Raw genomic sequence first — 19,666 nt, 5'->3', positions numbered from 1 at the left:
GGCATTCAAGCAGCAACAGGTTTCTCTATGTGTGTGTGTGTGTGTACTTGTATTCTGCCTGTCTTTCTATAACAGAGCTTTCCCTTTTAAACTGCTTCTTCGTCTTCAAATCTCACTGTGGAAAATCAGCTCACATCTGTTTTTCCAGGGAAGGAAACTACACGTTGTTTTTGTGCTTTGGAAGTAAAAAGACTAAACGACTTGTAGAGTCTTGTTGGGTGTGGAGAGAAAATAAAAGGAGGCTGACTCTGATGCAGCAGACAACCGCTCTCTGCAAGATGCATTAGTTACTTTAGATGTTGCATTTAGGTCAAGGTTGTTTGCTGTGTATGATGCAGTAAATGTGGGTGTTTATGACTTACAAGGCCTTGTAATGTAAAGAATTCAGTGCAGACTCTACTGACGTTACATTATTCTTCCTAATCAGTACGTTGACATTAATTTTCATGCCCATTGGTCCTCTCCAATTCTGCTCCTCCCCTCTAGTGCCACCAAAGTAAATCCTCACAGCTGGGATGGCTGTGAATTTAGACTTAGTTTAAAGGTTCAATTATTCTCAGGACTTCTGTAACTTTGTGATGTCACAACAAAGCAGTCACCGCTCTCAGCCCCGCCCACCTGGACCCACCATCCAAACCTTGCAGGATTTGGTTTCTCAGTGTTTTACCGGAAATCTGCTATATTTTTATAGGATCACTCAGAAAACAGTCAGCCAATCAGAACAGAGGCTCAGAGCCTCCTCTCTTCTGATTGGCTCACCAACCTGTTGTTACTAGAGCTCCAGAGAGAAGCCTGAGAGAGGAGATGTAAAACTACAGATGAACCACAAATATATCTTCTTATGGATCAATGCTTCAAAATTAACACAGAAGAAGAAGAAAATATGGAGCTTTAAATTCAGATAAGAAAGTGACCAACTTGATGAATGTAAGTCAAATATTCACTCTCTTTTAGCTTTTTTCATTCTCCATCCACTCCCAAGGGAAATACCAGGCTCTTTATCTGCTAAATGCTGAAGATTATGTATCGTAAAACCAAGACAATGAGCTGAAAGACACTAAAATGCTCAGCAGAGCTGAGGGGAACTACAGAAAAACTGTTGTTCAGTCACATTTTATATTTGCTCTTTGGCAGTTAAACCCAGTCACGGTGCGTTAAACTTTATCACTTACAGTAAATTTTTACAGTAAAAAAACTAAGTTGGATGAACTTCCATATTGAAAAGATGAAATCACCATCTCATGATATTTATCTATAAAGTTTTACTATCAGTGCATCTAAAATGTGGAACTACAGTACAGGATTGCAACCTGCCCTCAAGGTAGATTATAACAATTATTTAGATTATGTTTTTTGTAATTAATATCATTAGTTTTGTTTGTTGTTGAATATTTCTCTCCTCTGAGGTCTTGATTTCACTGAGACTGTGTGATTAAATAAAGGTTCATGGCATCATTCAGTTTCATGTAAGTAGTGCTGCACATTAAGTACTAAGCCACAAAATTTAACATTAGTAAGTCCTAGAACTGAATCATATTAAGTATCAGCTGTTGTATGTTATTTCACTGTCTATATCTCTACTGTGTCTCCATCAGTCTTTGACCTTTGGCCTCTGTACCACGTAGTGATCAGGCTGCAGTTCATAGTGTTTGTTTTAACTGGCTGGAGGTATCAGACGGGTGGAGGTGTCATAGTCAGCTCCACCTGCTCCACAGTCTATAGTAATAGCCGGAAAAATCAATCAGTCCTGCGTCTCCTCAGGAAGCATCCATATGTTCAAGGTGTCATCTGTCATCTGTAAGAATATTTTGTGCTTTCCCCTCTTCTGGATTTCTAGGTTTTGCTATAAACGGTAAATTACCTGTATTGTGTGTTAAAGTCGACCGAACACCCGATGAGAACAAAGCCTTTCTCTGTGAACTTTCTTTTACATTTACATTTACTCCTGTGGCAGAAGCTTTTATGTTTTAAGTGCAAGGTCTGTGGTTTTTCTAGCTTTAAAAATTTTGTTCATCTTTTACTGGATTTGGCAAATTTCTTAGAAGTCAGTGCAGAAAGAAAGAAAAGTTATTTCTCCTTCATGACTCCGGAGCAGCAGCAGATTTTATATTGTTTTAGGGAAAGAAGTCCAACGTGGAGAGAGGGGAGGAAATGTGGGCACATGTGCATGTGTTCATACATGCATGTGGACGTCTTTTAGAGGGCAAAGCTCGTTGACAGTGTGTTGGTGTGTGTTGATGTGTGTGTGTGTGTGTGTGTGTGTGTGTGTGTGTGTGTGTGGATGGAGTAGAGAAGGGAGAGAGAGGTGGGGGTACAGTTCAGACTCCAGACAGAAGTGAACGAAAGTGAGAGGGACTCGGTCAGAGAGCCAGCTAAATATCAGGCTTTCTGTGTGTGTGTGTGTGTGTGCGTGCGTGTGTGTGTGTGAGTGTGGCTGATCCAGGTCGGGTGTCTGTCGTTGCAGCAGCACATTCACACACAGGAGGCAGGGATGAGGGAGAGAGAGGAGCTGAGGAGAGCCATAGAGCAGAGTGACCGGCTCCGGTCCAGGATCCGGGAGCTGGAGGAGCAGAACTCTGAGCTCGACCAGGAGAAGGATGAGGTGTCCTCTAAGTACCGAGCTGTAAGTCTGCTCCCTCTTTGCTTCTTTTTTTTTCCCCTTTAAGAGAATCTCTCCTCTTTTGTTTCGCTCACTCGATACTTTAGAACTCATGATTTGTGATTAAGTCTGAATTTCTGCTCGATAAGGGATTCTGAACGTGGTCATTATACCAACCCCGGGTGGATGAAATTAAGTGGATAATGATAGCCTTGCGGAGGTGGGGGGGGGAGAGATGCAGACACCATGGCAGTTGCTGTGTTCGAGCTTGTTTTAATGCTGCGGGTTTTTACTGCTGTGTTGACCATTTTCCAGCTGATCGTTTTATTGAGAGAGCGAGCGGAGAGTTTCTTTACTCGGCCTGCTGTCATAGTGTTGTGAGGCACAGTGCTGTTTCCTGGCCCGAGGCGCGCCGTGTGACTGGTTGGTTTACTGCGAGGACCGTGTGAGTGGCGCATCCCCTTCTGCAGGGAGGAGGTGTTACCACGAGTCTGACTGTGAGAAATACAAACCAACAGTCCTGTTAGAAGAATTCAGTCTGCACATACAGGACATTTTCATTTAACTGCTGAGAAGATCAAAGTTTGAGTCTGCGCTAACCAGCATCTTTGGACCAAATGACTGGTTGTAATATGGTAAGAGTTGCTTGTGGTGACCAACCCGCAAAGATTTATGACGCAGCTCAGCAGTTTCCCTCACAGAGCGTTTCAAGGATCTTCCAGCTCACTGTTTTACTGTTGGGGATTCACTTTCACTACTTTCATCGATCTTATTATTCCCTGCCACAGTCAGGTATTGAAAAAGTTTTGGTCAACCCACTGTCTTCAACCTGACCAGCACCAAACAGCAGACAGACAAAGTTAGCGAACAGCTAGTTTAGCATAGCTAGTTTAGCACTGACGGTGGTGGAGACCAAAACGGAGCTAAAGGGAGAGCGAATCTAGAATTTCCCTGGTGTCCACAAACACATCTCAGAATTACAGCTAATGTTGGTCCTTGTCCTCTAGATTCAGCACAACCTAATAAGGTCATAATAACTCGATGTTGTGTGTAAAGCTTGTTTAGTGGCGACCCGATCGGCGAATGGTTAGGGCACATACCACATGGGCTCAAATGACCAGAGCAGCATGTCCCCGGTTCGACTCCCGGCTGGCTGGACCACTTACTACATGTCATTCCCCTACTCTCTCTCTCTCTCTGTATTTCCTCTCCATCTCCGCTGTCACTACCTAATACAGACATAAAATGCCCCGAAAATAACCAAAATAAATCTTTTTCTCTTGCCCCAAGTCACAAAGAACAAACATAGAGAAGCAGACAGTTGCACGTGAGATGCGTTTGTCTCTAATTTATTTATTGAATAGTTTGCATGTGGTTCTGTGTCTAGCAGATAAAGTAGTAGCTACTCCACGGGACTGGGGGAATTAGTTATGGGTATTTAGGTGTTGGGGTTTTTAGTTTAGCAGCAGGCTAATGTGTAGCAGAGTATAAACAGCCATGGCCTTAGCCTTCGAGCAAGACGCCCATACGCCCAGCTAACGATTCTAACGGGAGCGTATGCTTGCCACAGTTATTAACTAGGCTCCACCTACGCCCCATTTCTTTGTCCATTTTTGGATCAGCTGGGAGTTAGAGGCGGAGTCAGACACTGCCAAGATGGTGACAGTGGAGCAGCTCACTCTGAGCCTCAAAACCGCTTTTCAGAAACCCGTGGGTGACTTCATGGAGGCTACGTCCATCTTTATTTACAGTCCATGGTGTCATGACCAGAGTTAATAAATGGACCTTTGATCGTGAATTATTTTATTCCTGCTAAAGATCAATACTGTAGTTACGTGCTCGGAGAATAAAACCATATACAGATATCACCATCCGACCAAACATTACAGAGAACACCTAAATTGAGCGTCCAAACCTTTGCTAATTAAATTCTGTGGTTTGGTTTATACACGTTGATACTCCTTGGAAGTGAAAAACAGAGCAGAGTAAAACAGAATAAGTGTTTTATCCAGAGACTCACTTGAAGATAACGTCTACGTCGATGAGAGAATTGATTTTAGTTTTGGATGTTTGTCTCATTTTCCAAAAGCGTGTGCGTGGGAGAGTGTGTTGGGTTTAGTGTGAGAGTGTGTAGCGGCGCTGGTGTTGCCAATGTTTGTGGAAAACGCTCCAGATCTGCCCGTGGGATTTGATCATTACTGGTGCTGAGTGCCTTAGCAGACTCTTCAGTCGGCTTCGATGGAACACATCATAAACCAGCACGAGGAGCTGGACTGCAGCTGCGTCAGTCTGAGTTTTCCTGCCGTCTGGATATGACAGATTCATGTGTCACTGTGGATCTTTGTCTTGTGTGCCTTTTTGGATATGGTGACTGTTAGCAGGTGTCGATGATCATCCTGATACTGCGAGAAAAACCCTTAACTTACTGATATACGTCAGTCTAAAAAGTGAGTTAAAGTGGGTTTAAAACCACTGCAACTCTTGTTTTTCCTCCACAATGCACATTCTTTAATTTCAGTAAAAGTAAAGTGTTCGCTCTATAATCCCTCTTTCTCTTTTTATTACCCTTTTACTGACAAAAACAACTTCTTTTTATTGAAATCACCAGGTGTGCTCTGGCTCCAAGTGCGTCTTTTCTTCACTGCTTGGATTAGCCAACCATAAATAATGAAGTTAATCTGCGAAGGAGACAGATCAGCCAGCATAATTCATACCTCGGAGCCCTTCTGATTTGACTGCAGTTAGAAATGTGACCCCCCTTGTCAGAGCTATTTAGTGCTGCTGCCTGTAGGAAGCTTTCCAGTTTTCCAAGGGAACTTGGTCCCGTTTCTCATTATCCCCTATCGTTTGGTAAAGCTGCAGGGACACTTCACACATCTGTCATCGGGGGTACCATGAAGTCCTGCTTCACAATCGATCACTGCCCCGTAAGCTCATCACTCACATGCTTTTGAAGTACTTATTTTCAACTTAAAATCTACATTCTTAAAAAAAGAGAAAGAGAGAGAATGTTTTCCACTTGTGAATCTCAGCCTCTGACTGATATTACATTTTTTGTATGAAACACCTGGTGTTAAGTTTATACTTTTCTAGTTCACTGGATTCTTTTATAAGGGCCAGGTTGTGATCTATTAGAACTAGGTCAGAAGACGTGCTGTCAGACCACGTCAGGACTCTTTATAGCTGATCTGAGCAGCACACATTTTCAGACAGTCTCATCAGGAAGACATTAATGGTGCTGCATTCAGTTGTTCACATGAAAAGTTCCATAAATAGTTGTGTAACAAATGAAAAAAGAGAGCCAGAGTTCAAACCCAGCGCATTTTGAGGTGGGTGTGAATGTTGGATCGTTGGTTTCGGAAAGTTAAAGAAATGGGCGGACACGGACCCCATCCTTAATCCAATGTCGGAAAGGTTTTGGGGCAAGTGGGTTTCAGAAGCTATTTGACCATGTGAAGTGTACTGACTCCTTAAGTCCGATTTAACAACCCCAGAATAAGAGGTACGTAGTTTGCATGACATAAAGTCTTGCCATGTTGGCACCAAGCAGCAACCTCCAGGGCCTGAACGATGAAGCCAACTCTAAAGTGCCAGAAGCTGCTGTTACTTTAATGACCACTAGAGTCCTGCTCCAACAGTGAGTCAGTCCCCATAGACTCCCATGTTAAAATGTCCGACTTTACAGCTGAAATAAACATGTTTACAGCCTGGTACAAAAACTGTTTTGGTCTCTAGAGCTAATTTCCTCCTTCATGACACCTGTTTATATAACTCACCTGTTTACATTTTATTAAGGACTAAAGTTATGGAGAATTGAGGGCGTGGCCTCTTTGAGTGAGAGGTGGCTGAGCATATGTTCGCCACAAACAATTGGTTGTAATGCAGACATTAGCATCACATACCGGTATGCACCAAAGTCTCAGCTCCACACATGCCCCACCTCTTTGCCCATTTTTGGATTAGCTGGGAGTTAGGGCCAGGGTCAGGCCCTGCCAAGATGGCGACGGTGGAGCAGCTCACTCTGAGCTTCAAAACTGCTCTTCAGAAACCTGTGGGTGACGTCACGGAGGCTACGTCCATCTCTATTTACAATCTATGGTTGCAATGCAGACTTTAGCATTTAGCTCAAAGCATAACTCTGCCTAGCTCCAGCCTCACAGAGCGAACTCATCAGCTGTTTTTCAGATATTTGATCATAAACCAAAGTTATTGGACGCATCAAAAGAACTGATGATGGAGCTAAATGAAAATTGAGGGGATCACCAAAGTTAATACAGTTCATCCTGAGGGGGACGTGAATGTCTCCAAATTTTATGGAAATCCATTCAATAGTTTCACTGAAAAACAGAAAAGTAAACTTCATGGTGGCTTTAGGGGAAACGTCAGGGGATCACCAAGGCCGTTAAAATACATCTTCTGGGAACCATGAATAGGTTTACCAAGTTTTTTGCTTGAGTTCAGTAGATGCTTAGACTGCATAAATGAAAAGCTTGAACTGCTGAAGAAGGTAAATGAAAAGTTAGGGGATCAACAAAGTTGTTGGGGCACCACAAACATCTGTACCAAATTTAATGGCAATCCACTTAATAGTTCTCCAGATTTTTCACTAAAGACCATAAATGTCAGCGTAATGGTGGCACAACAGGATAAGTAAAGGAACCATCAAAATCAGGAGGATTCACTGTCAGGGAACCATGAATATCTCTACAAACTTTCATGGCAATCCGTCCAATAGCTGATGAGATATTTCAGTCTGGACCAAAGAGGTGGACCGACAAATGGATACTGCCATTTGCAGCCATGCCACCAGCTTAGCTAAAAAGTGACACCAAGAGAAAAACCACCAGGGGAAAAAGACGTGACAGTACCACCCACTCTGTGATTAACTACTCGTATTCAGAAGTGCAGCACAAAAACACCAGTAAAAGACAGACAATAAAACCAAATGAGGAATTTGAGGATTACCGCTGCAAGAAAAGGTTTTCTTTACTTCTACTGTTGTTCCAAACATCTCTGGTACAAATGGATATAAACAGAGAAAAGTCCACTGTTTACCCCTCAATTGCTGTTAATGGGAAATAAATGTGGAGTGTTCCTGCAGAGCGATCCAGATGCCCCAGTTCTGCATCTGGAAAAACTTTCAGTCTGGACTGGCTCTGAAGTTTCTGGGGCCCAAGGCAAACTGTGGGACAAAAGACTGGCAGGGAGAGATGGATGAGGGTGGAGAGGGGAGGCGAGAGGAGGGTGAGGAGAGGCTGGGGAATGGAAGATTGACTTAATGTTCAAAGGCAAAGAGGAAGGAAGCAAATTAATATATTAACAAATTGGTGAGGAGAGATAAAGTTTGAGGTGAGTGTCAGGCGAAAGTCGAGGCCAGCAGATTGTGGCTTCGCACTTCAACAAACTTTTCATATTCTGTCCTGTGCTGAGCTTTGAGTTTGGGTTTTTACTCTTATTATTGGAAAAGATTTCCTGCTGAGATTGATTTTACCCATGCTAGCAGCATGATTCTAGAAAAACAGCAGCGTCAGTTTGTCTGTTTCAACAACCACTAAATAAATATATTTGTGGCTCCCAGTAAATTCTAATGACTTTAGTGAACCCTTGACTTTCCATCTAATGCCACCCTGAGGCTGACATTTTTGTCAAGACTCCCATGTTAAAGTGTCCAACTTTACAGCAGAAATAAACATGTTTACAGTCAAAAACTGTTTTGGTGTCTAGAGCTAATTTCCTCCTTCATGACACCTGTTTATATAACTCATCTGTTTACATTTTATTAAGGACTAAGGTTATGGAGAATTAAGGGCGTGGCCTCTTTGAGTGACAAACAATGTCGCCACAAACAATTGGTTGTAATGCAGACATTAGCATTTAGCTCAAAGCATAACTCTGCCTAGCTCCAGCTTCACAGAGCCGCTTCCATGGTCGTAGACACTCAGTCTTGTTTTTTTTTACAAGACTTCATGATAGATATCTGAGATTGAAGATCTCTCTGCTGACCCTTCGACCTCCTCTTCCCTCCACTGTTATCACTCATCGTGCCTTTGGGATGCTAAGAGGTTTTCCGGAGTGAGTTTTCTTCCTTGTGGAGGCACCACTTTCACCCTGAGTCTCTGGGTTTCATTTGGCATGATAGAGCCCAACATAGTCAAAGATCATCAGTGTAACAAGAGGGCTTTCCTGTAATGTTTTCATTCACAGTAACCGTGTCCTGATGTTACCTTATGACTCTGTAATCGCTATGAACTACAATTCAGATCTCTTGATGAATGAATGAATAAGACTCAGAAACAGCAGAGTAAACAGGAAACTGGCCTTCCTTTACAGTTTTCCTTGGTCTGGAGCCTTAAAGTTGGTATGAAGGAGATCTGGTCCGTGTTTGAATTAGCTGCGTATCTGATTAACTGGCAGCCTCCTGGTCAGATACGATACGTGTTGGTGTTGGACATGAGTGGTGTCTGCAGAGGCAGCCTGGGCGAGCTCAGTGTCTCTGTCTTCTCCATGTCAAGTGGGAGTCACAGAAAGAGATCTCTCTGTGCTGCCTCTCTGCACAAGAACCCAGACCACATTGTCAAAATAAAACAATCTGAATTCTCAGAAATCCTGTGTTTTCATGTGTTCTCGGTGGCTGGACGCCCTCCACGGCTCAGTGGCATTGGCGCAGTGCTTATCCTCGGTCATATAACTGTGGTCACTTTGGGCCGTTTTAGAGTCAGTGTTATTCTAACTTTATGTAATTTAGAAAGGTTGTATTTCCACAAACTCTGGTGAGACTCACGGTTGCTGTACAATGGATGTGAGGGAATTTATCACGGTGGTGTGAGCACAAACATATCACTGCACTTGTATGTGGGTTTTACTGCTTGGGCAGATATTTGATAATATTTGGTTTGATATCGAATATTGCTGTATTTTACACTTTCAGTTCTGCAGTTTGCACAATCTGTCCCTACAGAACTGCTGTTTAGTGTTCAGTTATACCTTAATAATAAAATACAATAATAATTATACATTGTAAAAGAAACACGTGAATAATATAATATAATATATAATATCGTATATCGCAATATTTGCACTGGACTGTATCGAGATATACAATTTTAGATATCACCCAAGCCTAGTGGGTTCTCCTTTTACACAAATATTCTCTCAAATCTGCACATTCGAATGTTAACATATTAAAAATAAAGTGTATCTTGAAGGTCCAGAGCAGGTGGAGAAACTGTATGGTGATCTGAGGATCCATTCGTCTTTAAAGAATTTAATCTAATAGTTATAAGTTTTCTCCTTATTCCAGAACTTTATGTGTTTTTTTTTATCGCATGTATTTTCCACTTATTTCTTATGGTCCATAATTCAGAAGTTCTTTGTGGCTCAGCAATGTTACAGCTCCCATAAACTCTGCATACAGTATTAATTAGGGCTGAATAATTAATCGAAATATTATCAAAATTGTAATATGGCCCCAAAACAAAACAAAAAAAATTAACCCAAGGTCCACTTGTTTTTTTCCGGAGCTTTCAACTGTATGTCATGGTCTTCATCAGGGGATGGAGTTTACTTAGTTGTCTGTTAAACTGCAGTTTCCATGGTCGAGAATGAACTTTTATGATCAAGTTATTTGATTTTAAAGTAACGGCTGGTTCTGAATGTTCAAACAGTCTGTTTTATTGGTCTGATTTCTGCTGGTATTATTATCATTATTATTATTAATAAAGTTCCGTCTTATCTTAATAATCGCCCCACCTTACAACCCTGCCTGATGTTAACTCTAGATATGGACATCAGTCTGGTCTTTGTGGGTCTTCATTCAAGAAAAACATCCACGCTTGGATCAGAAGCACAGTACGCCCCGTTGTTCTTTGGAAGATGAATGCTGTGGCATTGTGGGGGACCGTGTGGGCGTGGGCGCAGAAGACGTTTATGTCAATTATAATGTGAGGAGAAAAGGCATTTTAGACTCTGGAACAGTGCCCTTGTTTTCTTGTCTTCTTGTGGTGCGGTTTTGATGGTTCGGCTGAGAGCTGCATTTCTGTGGCAGAGCGGCACCGACACGACAGGATTTTTCTCCTGACCCGACATCCTACACCAACCGCGGTCCCTGTGGGACACCTTTGGATCCCCCCTGAAACTCAGGAGAGCCACCTGTTCCTGGGGAGGAGACTGAAGGACAGGAGAGGTGGTGGTTGTGGTGAGGAGTGGACCGAGCGGAGGCCACCTGCACGGGATCAGCAGCAGCAGCGAGGAGCCGGCTGGAGGCACGGACGCAGGAATGTTTGGATTTCAGAAGTATAGCAGCACACCCTAAAGTGAAAAGATGAATGGTTGATTGAGAGGAGAGAAAGACGAGAGAGAGAGAGACAGAGAGAGAGAGAGAGAGAGAAGGGAGAAAAAGCAAAGGCTCAGAGAAAAACAAGGTTGAAAAATCAGGAAGGCAAAGAAAGGCTGAGCACAGCTGAAGATGTGTTGTGAGAGAGAGGATCCGCCATCTGATCCTCCTGCTGAAACCCACCTGGAACAACCAGAACAGCTGTGCACCAAGTGAAGGGAGGGAAAAAGAAGTGATTAAGCCTCTTTGCTCCGTCAGGAGAGACGGGCAAGTTGCTGCAGTGCCACACAGGTGAAGTCTGCACGGCAACAGAGCGAACAGACGAGAGGACGTACCGTCAGGATGATGTCTGTGACGCTCCGTCAGCGCTGCCGCTCCGTGTCTGATGAGTCGGAGGAGGTCGGTGGGAACCAGGCAGATTTTGGACAAGAACCAGAACCTGAACCTGAACCTGAAGACCTGGACTGGGATAGCTATAGCACCACACTGGAGGACAGATTAGCAGCTGTGGGTATCTGTTGCTGTGTGATTGTGAACTACGTTGAAATCCTAAATCGCTCGCTGGTCAAAGTTTTTTGAAGTTTCTTTTTGATTTCGTGAAGGTCTGCAGGCAGCTAATTAACACAGGTAGATGTAGGTTAAAGTGCGTATGTGAACCTGGAACATAAACAAGCATTTTGTTTTATTGCCAAACACAAACAGCTGTGTCCCAATCCACAGGCCGCATCCTTCAGAGTTTGCATTTGACGACATGCGTCTTTCTGTTCCTGGGCAACCCAATCTGTCCCAAGATTCATTGCGTGCCGGTAATGAAAGCAAGCGACAAACACACTTGTTAATGTAATTACTGGGTTTCAGCTCAGTTCAACAGCTAACGGTTAAAACCACACTCCCTAAAACCTCAAGGGCCACACCTTTGTAGACAGCGTCCTCCGAAGGACGCAGCCTCAAAATTGGGATACAGCTAAAATGTGTCAAATGTTTAGCATTTAAGCTAGTCTTATACTTTCTGCATGTGAGAGTGCACAAGGATCTGTTAAGGTCCGTGTTACGTACATTGTGCCATCGGAGGGTGTAGGCGAGGCTCCGTGTCCCCTCCACTTTGTTCTGTCTGCACGGACTCGTCCGCATGGCCACCAGCTGCACATGTGATTGCACAAGGAACTACCCGCCCGCGGTGTGCGCCGCTGTCCATGTGCACGTCCACCAGGAAGTATAATCGAGGCCCATCTTAGGTATAGACCATAGGGGGAAACACTGAATATCAGATGAGTCCAGCTGTCTGCATGGGGCGTGTCATGCCACACGCCCATAGATGCAAACTGAAGCGTATTTATATTCTACGTTACCTCTGTTTCACCCTCATGACTACAGTGATTGTGTGTTGGTGCACAGAGCCCTTCCGATATACAGGTGACATGTACTCAACACTGCGCTTGAACGCCTCCTGCTCAGACACACAGAACTGCTGATCTGTTGACGTGCTGCTCACACTACGCTGTCTGCACAGACACAGTATATATATATATATATATATATATATATATATATATGTAAGTGCTTGTGCAGCACCAACCTGTGTGTGCAGACGTGTGCGTTTGTGCGTCGAAGCTGTGACTGATGTCGTCTTACGTTCGGGGGGAAAGTGTTAAAGGTGCAAACAGCTCAGCACAAGACAGAAAACTGAGCGTCTCAAAAAGTGCAGGGAACAAACTCAAACCAAGTACTTTTATGGAAATAAACGCAGATGGAAATGTGGTCGCCTGATCATTTCACAGATGCCCAGATATTTGGGTATGCTATTAGCTTGTTCCAAATGCCTTGCCCATGATGACTGGTCCATAAGTAACAGTAATAACCGGAGCAGGCTCTCACAGTCAGGTCTTTCACTCCTGTTATGGATGGCTGTTGACTAAGTGATCTGGTTTTTGGTAGAACTTGCTTATCAGGTCAGGACTGTGCGTCACCGCGTGCAGAGCTGCTATATTAAGACAACAGCAGACTAATACAGGGAAGATTTCCTCTGACTTGGGGGAGGATAAGTTTCATCTTGGGGCATAACCGGTGGTAAGATCCTCTTTGTATCATTTAATTATCTTTTTCTGGATTTCAGCCTCTTTTATTCAACTCATCCTTCATATTCACTTTTTTTTCACAGTCTTTCTCTACTGTTGTTTTTCTTGCCTCATTTGACCTCACTCCTTTTCTTTCTTTTAACTCTGTTAAATAGAAAATCTCTTCTTTAAAAATACTGTTATTGCATATGACAAATGAGTCATTTAAATGTAATGTAACATGATTATATTTGAGGTGTAAGTGCTTTACGAAGAAGAAAAAGCAAGTGATTGAAGTGAAATGAACAGGAGACCAGCAGCAGCAGGTTTACCCGGGTTCACGGACTCAACCCATCACACAGCTGTGTGAAACACAGCAGCAAAACTGGGGAAAAGAAAAATTAACGTGCATGTTGTGAAATTCAAAAAGTATCCAGTACTGTATGTAACAGCGCAGTAATTAACTGACTGTGATTGTGTGTTTGGGACGCTGCAGGAGCAGGAGAGCGCCCAGGCGTCCGAACAGCGCTGCGTCCAGCTGGAGAAGGTCCGGCGCGAGTTGGAGCGGCAGCTGTCAGGTCTGTCGGACCGTCTGGAGGAGGAGGAGGCGTGCTCGGCCCAGCTGGTCCTGCACAGGGACAGTCTGGAGGCCGAGTGCAGCAGCCTCAGGCGAGACCTGGATGAACTGGATGGCGCCCTGACCGCGGCTGAGCAGGAGAAACGGGTAGGACACGATGGGATCTTCACCTCAGGACTGATGATACCTTTTATACAGATGGTACTGACTGTGTTCTGTCAGAAAGTTAATCAAAGACAACTAATTAAAGGAGATCTTGATCCTGAGTTACTCCATGTGGGGGGCCCCCGAGGGCTGACAAACTTTACTCCACAGCAACGTCTCAAAGTTTTGTGTTAATGACATCGCTTGGCAATTTGACTGACACAAAGATACTGAACCAACTTCAGCTGCTGTAGATAAAACAAAAAAACGAGGTGAATATGTAAAGATAAGTGCAGTATGTTCAGAGCTGCATCTAACTGTTATGAGCTGTTTGTTGCTGCGTATGTACATGTACCAGTAGTTGGTGATGGTATGGTGTTTTCGAGGTTCAGTTCACAACCCCCCACCACCACCAACCATACCCTGAATTAGCATTGGATTAGCATTAAAATTACGGCTAAATTAGCATCTCTAGCTTCTGTGTAGTTACTGTCTGACGGGGAAAACAGCTCAGGTGATGTCACAGCTTTGAGCCTCTTCTCGTCTCTTTATCACGTGACACTTAAACTTCTATCTCCCATTATTTAAACTTAAACTTGCTGCTGCCGTTCAGAAACAGAATTATTAAAGTGGTAAACAACACATTAAACGTTTTTAACGATGAAGAAGTGTCTCCTCTCTCCTCTGTGCAGACGGCAACAAGCAGATTCTGCTCTGACGTCTCCATTACAGCTGCTCACCAGACCCCCGTGTCTCTCTCACTGAGGTGTATTAAAGGATTAAGATGCTATCGCCGCTCAGGAATGTCCCAGGAATGTACTGTACTCTCTCCACTGTATGTGAAGATGGAAAAACAGTTTTAACTGGCACAAGATGTTGATGATTCAGCCTCTGAAAGTTTACACTGATTAATTTTGATCTGGGTCGTGAAGTGACGAACTCGATCCTCCAGTTATATGAAGGTTTTCTTGGCTAATTGGTGAAGATGCTGTAGGAGAGACGTGGGAGAGGACGCCGGCACAGTGGGAGCAACAAGAACAGACTTGTCTGAGAGCAGTTGACACAGGGCTTTGAGAAAAATGACCCTGTCTAATATTTGTAGTGCGCTGTCATAACAGTTGTTAAAGCTGGACACGATGCGTCTGATCCACAGGAACAAACGCTCATCTGTCCGTTCTGAAAGAGGCGCACGGAGCTCCAGCAGATTCTTAACTATCACACACGTCCGGTTACGTCCTCATATAATATCTGCAAAATATTCCACATGCAAATGCAAAGCTGTGATGTTTATAAGAGGATAATTGTTTTGCCGTGTGGATATTCACCAGCCATCGTGGCTGCACGCCCGGGAGGAAAACATTAATAAACCACAGAAAGAGTTTTAGCAGAGCCAGATCAGGAAGTGCTGATAAGTGCAATAAATATTTGTTTAACTGATTTGGTTTGGTGATTCAGAATATGTTTTATCTAATGACCTCTCTCTCTCTCTCTCTCTCTCTCAGTCGTCAGACAGTGAGGTGAGGCAACTGTCGGAGCAGCTGCTTCAGAAAGACGAGGCGGTGCAGAAGCTGCAGAAGGAGAAGGAACATCTGGTGGAGCTGAGCCAGGTGAGAGTGCAGTGAGTGTTGTGACGAGTCGGGGTCCGATATAGCTGCACAGTTATAAAGTTTTAAAGGGCCGTTACAACAACTTAATATCACACTTCCATGTCGTTTGGAGGAAAAATGAAGCAGTAAAAGCTGAAATTTTTGTCTCTAGTCTGGATCCTACATTTCTCGTAATGCAAGCTTGATAGACGACTGCCATAAACTCTATAAATAAAGTCTATGCAACATCGATAACAATTTATTAGTCTTCAAGCAACAGGGAGATTTTCCTGATAACATCACAAGAGTTATTTATCAGTTTATTTTTAGAGGAATGATGGTGACGATACGGGTGGAGACAGATGGAGGTTGCAGCAAAGGTCTCAAAGCTGGACTCTCTTGATTGGCGCCTTGACAATTATTGTATTGCTGATTTTTAAATTTATATTTTAATGTTAAATTTTCATGGATGTGAACAGGTGCAGTCCAAAGAACACAGACACCCTCCTTTTAAAACGTCACAGGGTGTCTTTACATCGCATCAGTTCAAGCTCTTATTTCTGCACAATGTGTCACATGAAAATCAAAACAATAACAAAAGACGGTGTCGGTGACGTTGTGACAGTTTAATCCTCAGACTGTCTGTCGGTGTTGTTTGCTTTCGTTACCTGCCCGCAATGAATCTTGGGATATGTTGCCGCCTTCGTTGTCCGGACGCATTTGAATGAGCGCTCTGAAATGGGACAGTCTAGTCGCGCCGCTGTGACGCAGGATGAGATGCTGTGGTCCTCTTACTTGATTTTTCTCCCGATTTGCTCCAGCGGGGAGATTTCACACATGTGCAGCCCAGGCTCAGACATCTTGGAAATACTTCAGTTGTCATCACATAACTTCAGCATGTAACTTCAAAGTTCCCTCCTCAGATAGGAAGAGCCAACAGAAACACGCTCCATCCGCTGATGAAGACCATGAGATGTGGCCGAAAACTCCAACGTCAAGAATGAATTATGGCCGTCTCCTGCGGTGTATACCACAGAGTCAGTTATAATCAAGATTTACGTCAGGCTCAGTATAAACTGTGTAATCTACACCCGTGCTCCCAGCGTGTCCTGCTGCTCAGCTGTATTTGTGATTGTTTATTAGTCGATATCCTCGTCCCGTACGCAGATTCCTCGCTTACTGCCCGACTGAGAGGGGAACATACGTCGAGGGAAACAGAACCATATGACCTGAAGACCTGCCAAAAGTGGCACTCGTGATAAATGTGCTCTCTATCACACACACACACACACACACACACACACACACTCCGCTGATCTCTCAAAGTCAAAGCAGATGCTCTGAAATCGACAGAAATCTTTATAAAGCTCATCATGCTCTGTGGCAGCTATAAGAGGCCCTGTCCACTAATCCCTCCCAGATGCCGCGACCGTCGGTAGCAGTCGGCTTCACTGTGTAATCTGTGGGAGCAGCTCGGCATCGAACCTCATTATCTCCCTACTGTTTGTTTAACATGTCTCACATTATGGATTTAGTCTGGAATACAAAGAGAAACCTGCGAGTAAAAACATAAGACGGATGGTTCCTGGCATCGCTGAGGCTCCTGCAGCTGTTTCAGTGAGTCACCGAGCGTGGCGTTCCAGTGCTTTTGTTCCCCGGAGAGAAAAACCTCTGATCCGTCAGATCAATCTGGAGACGACGACTTCTGACATTTTCTTTGCAACCAAACGACTCCTATCTCTCCGAGCCGCCAATGTGGCCGACAGATGGATGTTGGGCAGTGAGACGGAGGCTCAGTGATTCAGGGACACGTGCAGCCCAGGCTCAGACATCTTGTTTCGTCCTGACAGCAGGCCATCGAGGACCTGCAGAGCGAGGAGGAGAAGGTGAACCTCCTGACCAAGGAGAAAACCAAGCTACAGATGCAGGCTGAGGATGTGAGTACCAATTCTGTGTATTTATATTTATCAATATGTCCACAGGTTATTTCATATATTTTTAATTTCACAATTTAAAACCAATCATTCCATCTGACACTGACGTAACTCGGCCTGACTTAAAGCTGCACTAATCACTATTTTTATGTTAACAATGGATCACATGACCATGTTAAAGTGACCGCTCGGCTTTATATGGGTGATTTAGCATTTTCCAGCTCGTTGCTGTGGTTTCACGGCCCATAACTTTCCTGCTGTGGTTCAGTATTGTTCCGTAAACCTATATTTTTAGCCACGGTCGCTGCTGTTTTTAGCGAATAGACCCACTGTAAACAACCTGTTTGGCTCCAAACAATCAGACAGACAACGTTAGCGACTCGTTGCTGAACGTAGCGAAGCATTTAGCAGCTAAAGAGCCAGATGTTTCCGTCAGGAGCTGGTGGAGACCAAACACGGAGCCTATAATACGAAACCAAACGAACCCTAATGCTGGATACTACATGTCAGCGTTGTTAACTTAAGGTGTGTTTACACCGATGAAATGTTTTTATATGGGACCTTTAAAACAATGAGCTGAAAGATGCTGAGGGGAAGCACAAAGCGGAATAAGATAATTCTTCATACATGCATCACTATGACTGATTCATTCCATCCATTGTTAATACAAAAATGTTGATTAGCACATTTTAAAGCCATAAAGCAAAACTGAACTGTATCTAATATAAATGTATTAAGTCCTTGTTGTGTTTTTGTATAAATCTTCCACTAAAGTACCAACTTATAAAACCTCCTCATATCGTATCAGAGGTAAACTACAATGACCTAAGAGCAGAATGTTGGTCTGCATCCGACAGAAACACACACATGCTGCACATGTTAAATACTGTAGTAACATTAGGGTTATGAACTGACTGTTTGACAGTAATACGAAGAGTGGAAACTGAAGCTTATTTGACTTAATTGTAACCCTGTTAGCCAATAGGCCCTTGGCAAATCAGGGGAAACACTGAACACATGTAATTTTACGCTTGAAAATGGTCAGGCATAATAAGCGGTCGATATAAAACATATTGATTACTGACACAAAATATTTTAACTTCTGGAAATTACAGTTGAAGAACATTAGTCTTCAGTTGAACCCCTACTTTGAATTACACTCTTCTGCAGCTGCTTTACATTATCGCCATGAGCCGTATGTTTTCTCCGTCCTGTGACGCTGCAGTTGGAGTACCAGCTGGAGCGCCTTCAGCGCGGCGAGCTGGAGAAGAGCAGGAGGAGGCTGGAGAGTGACAGCAGATCTACTCAGGAGAGTCTGGGGGAGATGGAGAAGATGAGGAGCGGTCTGGAAGACCTCCTCAAAAGGTCAGTCAAAGACGAGCTCACTGCTGATGTCATGGAGTTCACAGCGTGTGGAAAAATCCAAGGCTGCGTCACAAAGTGATCCTGGTTTTTTGTCATCTATTTTTAGCCACGTTAGCTGTGTGGCAATGTTGGTCCACCATTTTGGATTCTATGAAATCTTGTACAGACATTCGTGGTCCCAGAGGATGAACCTCACTGACTTTGGTGATCCTCTGACCTTTGTGAGTTTGTATTACTGTTAAATGTTTTAGACATTCATTGTCCCCAGAGGATAAAACATATTGATTTTGGTGAAATAGCTCGACGTCCTCTCGTCGTACTGGCATTAAAAGTTGAACAGGTTCCCAGACGACGATGTGAGGTTTATATTTTTGGGGGTTTTAGTGAAGTATGTCAACAACTATCAACAATGCATTGTCCTAAAATTTGATAAAGAAAGGAGTTTTTCATCACCTCAAAATTTCCTACTTTAGTGTTTATTTCTAATTACTAAATGTTAGTATGCTAACATGCTAAACTAAGATGGTGCTAATGGTAAATTTCTCAGCTCCACTGTGGTAAACTACAGCCTCACAGAGCTGCTAACATGGCTGCAGACTCTTATTTTATTTTCCTCCTCTTTCCCTTTGATGTTCGTTCCTATTAAATGATGAGAACACACCGAGTTGTTGTTCTTTTCTCTGTAACTTGTAATCAGTCACGAAGTGGTAGATGAAACGTAAAACTAAACTAAACCCTCCAGTGAGTGAAGACACACCAACATAAACATAAATATATTTGGCAAATATACATTATGTTTATAGCTGACATCATAGTTGGCCTAAATGTTTATATATATACTATATAAACCCACCTCATAAACATTTTCTATCAGCTTACACTCAGAGCCGGACGCGTGTGACAACAGGTCTGATCCACGGCTGTGATCGTATCTGTTAACCCCGAGGAGAGAGACGAACTGATGGACTTCAAAAACACACTGACTATCTGATGTGATGCTCCTGTCCTAAGGCGGAAGAGCTCAGGCTCCGAGCGGCGGTGGTATCTAATATACCTGCTCCTCAGTCCAGCTACC

At 43.5% G+C, this 19,666-nt stretch overlaps 1 protein-coding gene across 4 annotated transcripts in view; it reads left to right on the top strand.

Annotated features, from left to right (window-relative positions):
• LOC111651120 (putative uncharacterized protein MYH16) overlaps positions 1-19,666 on the top strand; it is a 41,803-nt gene that overhangs the window by 5,626 nt on the left and 16,511 nt on the right. The window contains exons 2-6 of one of the 4 annotated variants that reach the window (XM_087172596.1): positions 2,465-2,623; positions 13,482-13,709; positions 15,209-15,313; positions 17,143-17,229; positions 18,452-18,591. In XM_087172596.1, the coding sequence (XP_087028722.1) occupies positions 2,465-2,623; positions 13,482-13,709; positions 15,209-15,313; positions 17,143-17,229; positions 18,452-18,591 (719 nt within the window). Of the gene's footprint in view, positions 1-2,443; positions 2,624-10,660; positions 11,439-13,481; positions 13,710-15,208; positions 15,314-17,142; positions 17,230-18,451; positions 18,592-19,666 lie in introns of those variants that run through there. The other 3 variants (XM_087172595.1, XM_023401070.2, XM_023401072.2) reach the window with 3 other exon arrangements.

Source organism: Seriola lalandi, unplaced genomic scaffold (assembly GCF_002814215.2).
Source record: "Seriola lalandi dorsalis isolate HSWRI2012SDOR001 ecotype SW California unplaced genomic scaffold, Sedor1 jcf7180002053436, whole genome shotgun sequence".
Taxonomy (NCBI): domain Eukaryota; kingdom Metazoa; phylum Chordata; class Actinopteri; order Carangiformes; family Carangidae; genus Seriola; species Seriola lalandi.
The sequence above is the reverse complement of the archived record's forward strand: the minus strand, read 5'-3'. Positions and strand labels throughout refer to the sequence as shown.